The sequence below is a fragment of the Eucalyptus grandis genome, chromosome 11 (assembly GCF_016545825.1).
Source record: "Eucalyptus grandis isolate ANBG69807.140 chromosome 11, ASM1654582v1, whole genome shotgun sequence".
Classification (NCBI taxonomy): Eukaryota; Viridiplantae; Streptophyta; class Magnoliopsida; order Myrtales; family Myrtaceae; genus Eucalyptus; species Eucalyptus grandis.
Window position 1 is genome coordinate 34,388,495 of NC_052622.1, and position 10,886 is coordinate 34,399,380.

The following is a 10,886-nucleotide window of genomic DNA, read 5'->3' on the forward strand; positions in this document are numbered from 1 at the left end:
AGTGACATGCTACGTGAATTTGATTTGACTAGCTTGACAGCCAGGATTTTCAGAAGAACAAGCATTGGTCAAGAGAATACTACGTTGACAAGTCACGGTCCTATAATCGATTTTTTGAGATTTAACATCTCCCTGGTTATATTCTCTTCAGCCCTTGCATGTGGGGGATGCATATACTGTCCAAACGCACGAGGACGAGAGGGGGTGGAGGGCGAATCAAGAAATGGAAGGTCACCTCCCCACATACGCGTTGCTGATATTATTATGAGAGGGGGAGGGTTATAGTCACTCTTTTTGGCTCTAGGTCTGTACCCTCTCATTTATTATTGCCCTTTGTCTTTTTTGGCTTCCAATTCCTTCCCCATCCACTAAAATGCTCTTTGCCTCAACCCTCTCTCTCTCTCTCTCTCTCTATCTCTCTCCTCTCTCTCTGCGCTTTTTTGGTGTGTGATTGATGAATTGGCATGACTATTTGCCTTCCTCTACACTACTGTCCAATTAGGGTTTCATCATAAAATTTTGCTCCCTCGGCATTAGAATCTCTCTGCAACAAATTTCATCCTCTCTCCCATCGTTTTCTAAGGTCACCTTTTTATCTTGGAACAAGGAAAAATCTCCTGAGAGAGATCCTACAAGGCAAAAGGTACAGTTCCTTTTTCCTAATTTCTTTTGATCATATAGACCTTGAACTAGCTATGACGCAGGTAAAGATCATGAATTATAGCTATTCTTCACCAGCTAAGGTTGAAGTTTCTGGGAAACTCTGAAGCATAAAAAAAAGACTAAAAATAGCTAGGTATTCAGACACATGCTTGGAGTTTCTTAATTAGGGGTTTATCATGTTTAGGTGCTAAAACATTTTGCTGAACTTTTGTGTTGTGGGGAGATGTTGAAACAACTGTTTATTTTAACTAACTCTTTTTTTTGGTCAGATGTTTTAACTAACTTGAGCAAGATTGATTTCTCTAGCTGAGTGATAAGCAGCATGTGCACACAAATAGTTCTTCTGATCTGAAAGACACTTGAGCACCAGAGGGAGGGAGAGAGAGAGAGAGAGAGAGAGAGAGAGAGAGAGACCTGCTGAATAGTAAAGTGGAAACAACAAAAGCCAAAAAAAAACAAGATAAGAAACGAAGAGATCCTAGTTCTTGTCAAGAGCAGTAGAGGAAAGCCAGTTAAAGAATGTTCAGACTCGAGAAATTCTGGGTTGGAATGAACTTACTATTTTTCTTGAAAAGGGTACATTTGGAAATGAAGCTTGAGGTTGATACACTTCAACTCTCAAGGATCCAGGATGGACTAAAAATATTAAGGGTTTTTCTCTTTTAATTACTTGCACTTATATGTTTCACTCATCAGCCATCCTCTGTAACCCTAGAGCAATGGCTTTCTCATGTCATCTCTCACTATTAAAGTAAAACGATGGAGTCAAGCCAGGCGAATGGACTTAAAGAAAAAGACACACTAACTAATTGGAAGCTAAACCGTATATGCTGCATTCAAACTACACACGATGGTTCTTAAAATTGAGGAAAAATGTGTGCTCACAAGAATCATTGGATTGTAGAGACATGTCTTCATCCAGCTCCTACAACTCCCCCTGTGCTGCCTGCAAATTCCTGAGGAGGAAGTGCATGCCGGGATGCATATTCGCGCCCTACTTCCCCCCAGAGGAGCCTCAGAAGTTCACCAATGTCCACAAGATCTTTGGTGCGAGCAATGTGACCAAGCTGTTAAACGAGCTCCCCCCACACCAGAGAGAGGATGCTGTGAACTCGCTAGCTTATGAGGCTGAGGCAAGGGTCCGTGACCCGGTCTATGGCTGCGTCGGTGCCATCTCCTTCCTTCAGAGGCAGGTCCAAAGGCTCCAGAAGGAGCTTGAAACGGCCAATGCCGATCTCATCCGATATGCCTGCAACGGGATTCCATCCTCAGCAGCCATTCCCGGGAGCAATAATCCAGTGCAACCTGTTACGCTACGCCAAAGGGCGGCTCCACTTGAGTTTGGTGGTGTTGGGAGGCCAATAGGCAATGAAGGAGGAGGGGCATTTTACCAAGCTCCTCTTCCTCCCTATCCATATCCTTATCCTCCTCTTCCATGGAATGATAACTTTGGAGGGGACTTCAATGGAGGAGGAGGAGGAGGCAGCATGTGAGAACTCAATAGGACCAGCCCTAATGAGGAAGGTGATATCCAGCAACCATGTGCATACCTACTTGGTTATGGATTTTATAAATTGAGGTTTCTGTTCAATTTTTATTAAATATATGTGGAGTCTTGTAGTAGCTATAGCTTCTAGACCATTTTGACATACTGCTCATCATACAAGCAATAAGTTTTATGGGGGTAACTCCTATTGATGTGTCGATCCCTTTTAAACCTAGCTACAAAAACTAGCTCAAGAGAGTATTGTTGTGTAGCTATATATGTTTTAATTGCTTATATTATAATTTCTAGCTGTTCCAAAGCATGTGCCTGCAGAGTCGCTGTTATCTGTATCATTGTTTATATATTCTTTAAGCTTATTTATACACTTACAAGCCTCTTTTAATCATATATGCCAGTATTCTCACCTCTCTTTCTGCGCTATGTTCTTGAGGACCACTGTGGTTATAATCACTTTTTGATCAGATCTTTGAGCAGTCATAAAGCACAAGTCCTCAATTTCAACTCTTATAACTTCAGCATATTCCTGGCATGATATTCTTATGGCTTTTCATTCGGCTATGCGTCTTTCTCATGAAAGGGGAAAAAAGCTGGTTTCCAAAGTGTGAATAATTGTTATTGTAGAGAAGACCCTTTCAAAAAGATTGTGTGAAGTTTTGTGAGGGGGAACGCAAGTGCATTTCGCTCACCCATTTTCTGTGTGTCCTCTGATAACTTTGCTAGAAATTTTATCTGCTTAATAAATTGAAAAGGGTTGCTTCGGTTTTTTATTTGATATATTTTCTCAATGACTCTGGGAGGCTTTGTGGAGGGAAAAAAGAACATTGACTTCCAAGTTCTGAAATTCTAGAGGCAAAAATAAAAGAAAGGTTCATGAAAATCCAAAGCTGCACAGTCGTCACGGTTCTTTGCCTCACTTTACCTCATAATTCCATGCAAGAGTTTTCAGTCTTTGCAAACCGAATTTAATCTCTCTCTCTCCCCAGTGCGCGTAAAAGGTGCAGCTTTATTACGTGCATGCTTCTCTTACACATTTTCTTCGCTAATTCGCATGCTATGCTCTATCTTATACTATTAGTAAGCATGCAAGTATTGGCCAACTGAGAAGCCAACTACAAAAAGGGACATGTTATTTCCAGCAAGATCAGAACTAGGGTTTTGTCTACCTCCAAGAGAAAAAAGAAGATCTTACCTAGGTAGCCTTTTCCTTTTATTTATTTGAGGTTTGAAATGCTGTTGATCTGCATAAAGTCGATTAACATGATGTTTCTTTTCTACATCATTTTCCTTCTTCAACACAAATCTACATGTTTATTAATTATTTCTTGTTTCTTTTTCAATCTTATCAGGGATACACGCATGGAATTTCTCTTTTACTACAAACGATATCAATTAACAAAGCTATACAGAAATTAATAGAAAGTTAAAATATTATATGATATGGTAATTTGCAAGTAGATACTTGCATGATAAGAGAACCCTATTTAACGGCGTCTTTTATATCTTGATTTTAATATACAATTAAGATTTTATAAAAGAGGAAAAAGAGGAATTCGAAATGAGCAACATGGTCCTTTCTCATCTTTGCCTGTAGACTGTTCCTCTGGATCTGTCGGGGCCTCTGATCTCTGCAAGGTTCAGTGAGAGTCACGTCCAACGCTGTCCCTCTCCAATTCATCAACTTCTCAGACATTATCAAGAAAAGCCTGAACACCCTGTTTCAAAAACTCTTGCCCCCACGAAAATCCCACTCTTCGGATTTCGCTTTGCCTCGAGCTTCGAGAAATTAAAAAGTCTGTTTTTTTCCCCTAAAGTTATAAGCTACATTCAACAAAAGAACTAGCTATTATTTAGATAAATATTCAAAAGTATTGGTCATGTCGTTCCCTGAGGAAAAGCGACAGTTTTCTGTTGTTCCAGAATCCATCAAATCTTTCTGAGGAAAGACGTGGAGAAGAAGTAAAAACAGACTGTTTCACACAGCTTTCAACAGTTCTTGCTTCCAGTCCAATAAATGTACCCACGAAGTAGCTTCTTTTAAAACAATTTGGATGAGTGTTTCCGCATTCCTTATGTTTGGATGTTCCTGATGTGCAAGGAATTTCTGTCTAATCCAATTCCCTTCAAATCTCTCTCTCTCTCTCTCTCTCTCTTCTCCATTGAAGTACATATACGCCGTTTTTTTCTTGGCCTTACATTCATGCATGTACTTCTGTGTGTACATGATATAAAAAGGCATGTGCATAGGATTAATGTAAGTTTGTTGGAAAGCGCAGTCTTAACTTATTAAAATTACCAAATTATTTCTCCGAAATGTGGGCTATTAGCAAGGAAGAAATTCCAATGGGGCAACCTCCAAATAGGACCCTCTATCCTAATTACGTCCTAATTTCCTCCGGGCATTAATAGTGATGCCCCGTGATCAATATCAAAACTACTAAATACCTTAACAAAAATCCCATACAATATATGTCTTCTTTTCTCCTTATTCTCTTACTTTCCCTGAGCTAGAACCAGAATTAACTTGCCCTCAAATGAACTATATTAGAACTTCTTTTGGTTATCAGGTAATAAACAACTGCCCCATTGATGCAAATAGTTGAGCTGATTTTTCATAATTAGGTTCTATTTATTTTGTGAAAATTGAATGAGTTAGAAAATATTTTTCTAAAAGTGGTTTCTTGTATTATTTAATTAATTAGTTATTAAAGATATTTTGGCATAAATTGTTGTTGACAATGAAAAATCCTTAGCGATTAATTATTTTAAATAATACAAACGATTATTTTTAAAATATTTTTTTAAATCATTCATTTTTTACAAAATAAATAAAACAAATGGAGTCTTAGCTAGAGAAACAAATTGAACATATCTCTTGTCCCATTAGTTACCACTCTCATCAGGAACTTCGGTGCCCATCAAATTGGACGTAGCCTCCTTATCTAGATGAAATTGAGATAACCCTAATTTCTCAACGCATGTGTTCCAACTTATATCTTTACTTATAAATTGTATTTTTTTTTTTATATTATTATTGTGAGAGAGAGAGAGATATGCTCCAAATCAGGTAGGAACTAGGAAGCTGCTTCCTCTAATGTGAAACATCAATATTAATTGTTGTAATAGTCAAAGTTGCACATAAATAAATTAGGGGTTCATGCAAGAGATTGAATGAACCAATGAAAACCCGTCGCATCACGGGAAGGATAAGAACGAAGATGGCTCTCGTTCAAGTCAGAATTAGACATATTTTTATAACTCGAATAAAGAAGGGAAAAAAAGGAAGAGTATCTCAATCATGATAAAGAAAATTACGTAAATTTTTCCGCACCAAGCACTGGCATTGCCAAGGTTCATGCTACCAATCATTGACAGTGCATTGCCTGGTGCGACAAACGCATATGCAACGCGACCTAAATCCAAGGGGACCGTCCTTGGACATAAGATCTTCCTGCCGAACCGACTTTAAATTAGCTTAAGCAGTACAAATTCAGCGAGTATAAAGGAGGGTCCAGATCATGATCACATACTTAAATTAGATCTCCTTCACCTACCATTTCAGCTTTAGATCACGCCACACCACATTAAACAACACATACGTGTCGATTCAATTTCTTTTGGTCTAAATTATTTTCTCAAATCTAATCAAGAAAAATTGTTCATTTATCTCCAAATGGACGCCTCCTCTTTTAACGCTGAAAGCAGGCTCTTTTTCTGAGATTGCCAATGATGATGGCTATCATGGTTCCCATCAGCGTGATCCATAAATTAACCAGACATCATCAGATTTGATCAATTTGGTCTTTTGGCGATAAATATTCTGTCTTTAGGCGTACGACTTGTTAATTGAAAAGCTGCGATACGTACAGATCTTGGAGATTTGAGAATATGAAGGATAAGGTATTCGATGGGCAGAAATATTTGGTCGTCCTCTAACTTTTTTCGTGAGTGGGGAATTTCAGGATTTATATAAATGCGAATGTTCCAACAGTCATTTAATTAGGTCAGAGAATAAAACCCTTTCTTGAAGGCGGCTATATATGCGAGGCTGGTTGACCAAACCCTAAAGAGAAACCTCGTAATGCGATCGGATTCAATTAGATTGCACCAGCATCTCGAGTCAGCTACGTGACGAAAACACATCCATTCATGAACAAATTATATATAATGTGGCTTTCTTTGGTTGAAATGGTTGAATACCTTTTATTTCTTTTGCTTATTGCTAAGCAAAACGTTCCTGTTTTCTTTTTTTCTTTTTTCCTTTTCTGTGATCAGTTATAGGAAAGGTGAGACCCTAGATGGCCCTTTGCCCGTCAGAGATAGTCCATCTTTCTGTTGATTTCCAGCATGGTCTAACCTTTTTTTTTTTTTTTTTTAACGATCAAGCCATGTCTTCAATCTCTTATACATATTCTCCATCGCTTGCTTCTAAATGAACCAAGGATATGTCTGATGCGCCAAAGTTAACTCATGTACAATCCACAAGACTAGATAAATAAGGTTGCTACAATGAATTTCAGTTAGTGTACTACGATGCTTCTATTTCAATAGTCCCTTCTCTTGAACATGCAATTATAGTTGCTCTTTTAAGGGAAACTTGTTAAATCAGTTCTAAATCTTTTGATTTTACTAATTTAAATCGAAACCTTTATCCGAAATTCTAATATTGTCCTTCCTATCAATTTTCAATGGAAATTTGCCCATACGGCAGTGTTTCTTCTTGGATAGTTGGCAATGATTGCACCATCACGTTGGCAATTTCGAACGAAAATTGACCAGAATAATTACATTGTAGTTTTTGGCAAATGTTTATTACTAAAATGAAAATTTTGAAAAGTTTAAGATTGAATTGATATTCATACAATATACTAATTGGGTATTTTTCTTAGTTTGTTGGATGGGGCGAATTTTTTTTTTATAATTATTACTAGTAATGAGGTCTGCTGGCCGACAAAAACCTAAATAAAGCAAGGCCCAATGGTCTAATCCATGGGCTGGGCATGGAAAGCGTGGTTGCGGAAATCTATGTGCTATATTTCAACGTGTACCAGCCAAGACCATCCACCGGCATCATGCGCACTGAACATTTGATATGAACCTGAATGAAACAAGCAATGTTGAAACTAAAAACAGTGGATTCAAGTTTCAACTCTGACGAGAGAGAGAGAATTTCCTTTAACATGAACTTCCCAATAGAGATGTTATACAGGTAATTTTCGATCCAACATGGGATCATAATAGTTGGTCCGTACGAGTAATTTTCATAAATCAACGTTTGCCTTATCAATTAGTAATTAAACATTCGTAAACCATAGATTTACTCAAGTATTATGTTAGTTTCGGTTCGCTTAATTTGCTGAACTTATTATAAGGGACAAAAAAGCGTTTTTATGTGACGGACGCGAGAAAGGACACAAAATGGAAGATCCACCGGTTCAATTTTCCTTGTATTTGAAATGTACATATTTATACACCATTCACAACTATATTATCTTGGCCTATTGGTAAGGTAAAGGCGTCAGCTCGTTGTGACTTTGTACCAATCTTCAATGTAGTAATAAGGCCGTCTTGTATTTTTTTCACGAACAAGACGGCTATCAATTTTAGTGTGTTATGTTTGCTCATGAAAAACTGGATCAGTAGCAATATGGATGACAACCTAGTTATCAGTGTAAGAAAACTGGGGCTTGGAGAGGCATGCCAATGTGTAATAAGAGGTATGATAACTAGGTAATTTCACATGTAGGTATTTCCGTTACATGATATTCCACTACAGCAAAAGAGTGTGAGACCATGCTTTGTTTCTCGGCTTTTCAAGAAATGAGGCTATCACTAATAAAATGCGATACACAATCGTTGACTGGGGAGTGATGGAGTACCTAGCCCAATCTGAGTCACAATAAGCTGTGCGTTGGAATTCATTTTTAGCTAAGTAAAAGAACCACTGGCCTATAGTAGCCTTCAAATACCACAGAAGACTATGGGCTGCATCCAAATGCGGTTGGTCCGGCGCATGTATAAATTGACTCAGGATATTGACACATGAGCAATGTCTAGCCTATCAACAATCAATGAAAGAACCGGCCAATCAAGCATCCATAGTGAGACGGATCCTTCAATAGAGTATCTGTGTCAATGCTTAATGTTATATTCTGTTCCATGGGAGTATTAGCTGGCCGGGCTCCATTAAAACCACAATCTTCTAGAATATCCAAGATATTTTTTTGTTGGCATAAATAAAGACCAAAGCAGGATCGAGCCACCTCAATACCCGAAAAAATATTTTAGAGGCCCTAAGTCCTTAATGTGAAACTAATTATGTAACATAGTCTTCATAAAATCGATCAAAGAAGCATTAGTATCAATAATGACTATATCATCGACATATAATACCATAAAAATAGAGCCACTATCATTGTGTAAGACAGAGGAAATGATTGGCCTGAGAACGTGTGAAACTGAAGTCACATAAGGCAGTAGAAAACTTAGAATACCACTGACGGGATTTTTTTTCAAGCTATATAGAGATTTGAGAAGTCGGCACACGAGATTTTCCCCTTAACACCAAAAACCAAAGGAAGGTTTCACATAAACTTCTTCATCCAAGTCGCCATGTAAGAAGGCATTGTTACTATCCAATTGTTCAAGAGGTCATCCTTACCTATGGCAACAACTACGAGTACATGAATTATAACCGATTTCACATTAGGTGCAACGGTATCATGATAGTATCCCCTTCAGTCTAGCCTTTGGAGACTAGGCGGGCCTTATATTGTTCAATTGCCATTAGATCTTTGCTTAATTTTATAGACCTATATGGAGTTTATCGCCTTCTTGTCTGGTGGAAATGGTATGAGGGACCATGTATGATTCTAAGAAGGAGCTTTGATCTGCATGGTGTCACTCCATTCCCGATGCCGGATTGCCTCAATAAAAGTGGATGGCTCAGTGGTAGTAGACATGAAGTAACAAATGCCAAATGGGGTTGTTTAAAATGAGTATATAGGAGAAAATTAAACATGGGGTAAGAGGTACCTAGACCATTATTTTCAGCGGAAATTTAGTGTTTGAATAAGCGAACGACAATAGTCCTAGAGGTAACAAGAAGGTCTACGTATTCATTAGGGTTTGCTAGATTGTTTAAGTAGTGGAGGTAAGGGTCATTGTGGTGGTGTGGGGATTGGGTGTGAAGGTGTGGGGTTTATAGGTGGAAGTTAGGTTATCTTGTCATATTGTGTAACAGTTAACGATAATGCATGCGACCTTGACAAGATAGGATTGGGGAGCATCAAGTAAGGAAATATTGTTTCGTGAAACACAATATCTCGACTTGCATATAGTTTTTGAGTGAGGAGATTAAAAATACAATACCCGTTTTGACCATTGGGATATCCTAAAAAAAACCCTTGGAATAGCACAAGGATAAAAAATTAAAAAAAATAAAATTGAATGGAGGTGTCATGCCCAAAACACAAACAATTGAAAACTCGAAAGTAAGTAAGATTTGGTGACTAACCATGTAAAACCTCATATAGAGTTTTTCCTTTCGAAATGGCAATGGGAAGTCTATTAATGATGTAGGCAGCAATGATGATGCATTCACCCAATAACTCAATGGGAAAGTTGGATTGGAAGTGTAAGGCATGGGCAATAATTAGAAGGTGTCGATGCTTGTGCTCCGCCACCTTATTTTGTTAAGGGGTAGACACGCGACTTGATTAATGAACAACACCATCGAGTCTAGAATAGAAATAGTAAAGCTAATTCAAAATTCTTTCTCATTGTTAGAGTGGATGCAACGAATTTATCTATCTAACGAATTGGGTTTTAACTGTAAAGAAGAAATTAATGATAAAAACATTTACATTAATTTTAGAAGATACTGAGTAAAGCCATGTCTTACTGGAATAATCATCAATCACAATCAGAAAAAAGTGCCACAATTAAAGAGGTGGCTCATTATGGGCCTTAAACATCTAAATGAATTAAATCAAAGTATGAAGTAGTAGAAATTGTACCCAAAAAAAATGGTATGCAAGATTGTTTCAAAAGTGGGCACACAGTGTAAAGAATATTATAAAATGATACATCATTGCCTAATAAAGTGTCACGCCCCAATCTTCGAGCGCTTGTCCATCCCTCGGTGATTGATTAAATTGCGACGTCCTAGGATGCATCGCAAACCCATTCATTTTAATGTGCATGCGGAAGCGAAACAATTACCCCTGACAACAACCAACACATGATAGAAAAGCAGGAAATATATTCACAATCAAAACACTTTTATAAACACCCCGGTTTATATACAAGACTAGTCTAGAAATAAAAGTCTACCCAGGCAAAAAAGCCTACGAGTCCTTTAGGCACTCGAATCCCCAACTGAAAACTCCGAGGTCTCCTAGAGATTTGGGCCCACCACTGCACCACTAGGAGAGTTAGCTGTGCCCATGCCAAAAGCAACTTATAACACCGATACTAGGACCTCAAAATTCTGAAGGGGACCCACTCTTCGATGATACCACGCTCAGAATTGATGGGGCACACTTTGAGGTAGACCCGCATCTACTCAGACGATGGTCCTCACGAGTTCATAGACCCAGACTTCATGGCCTCCAAGGTAATCAAAACTCCTCTCGGTAACCCTCATCGGCCGACCAAAACGTTCTGAAGGAACCGCCATCTAAGGACTTGAAAAGGTTAAGCCCACGATGGGGTGAGA

At 38.3% G+C, this 10,886-nt stretch overlaps 1 protein-coding gene across 1 annotated transcript; it reads left to right on the plus strand.

The window, feature by feature from the left end:
• The first annotated feature begins 297 nt into the window (after positions 1 to 297).
• On the plus strand, positions 298 to 2,471 carry LOC104426236 (protein LATERAL ORGAN BOUNDARIES). The gene is made up of 2 exons (XM_010039225.3): positions 298 to 643; positions 1,568 to 2,471. The coding sequence occupies exon 2, from the start codon at positions 1,572 to 1,574 to the stop codon at positions 2,154 to 2,156; it is 585 nt and encodes a 194-aa protein (XP_010037527.1). The 5' UTR covers positions 298 to 643; positions 1,568 to 1,571; the 3' UTR covers positions 2,157 to 2,471.
• The last annotated feature ends 8,415 nt before the right edge of the window (positions 2,472 to 10,886 follow it).

Bases quoted from the DNA above. Each gene is read 5' to 3' on its own strand.
- LOC104426236 (XM_010039225.3), top strand. From the start codon at position 1,572: ATGTCTTCATCCAGCTCCTACAACTCCCCCTGTGCTGCCTGCAAATTC.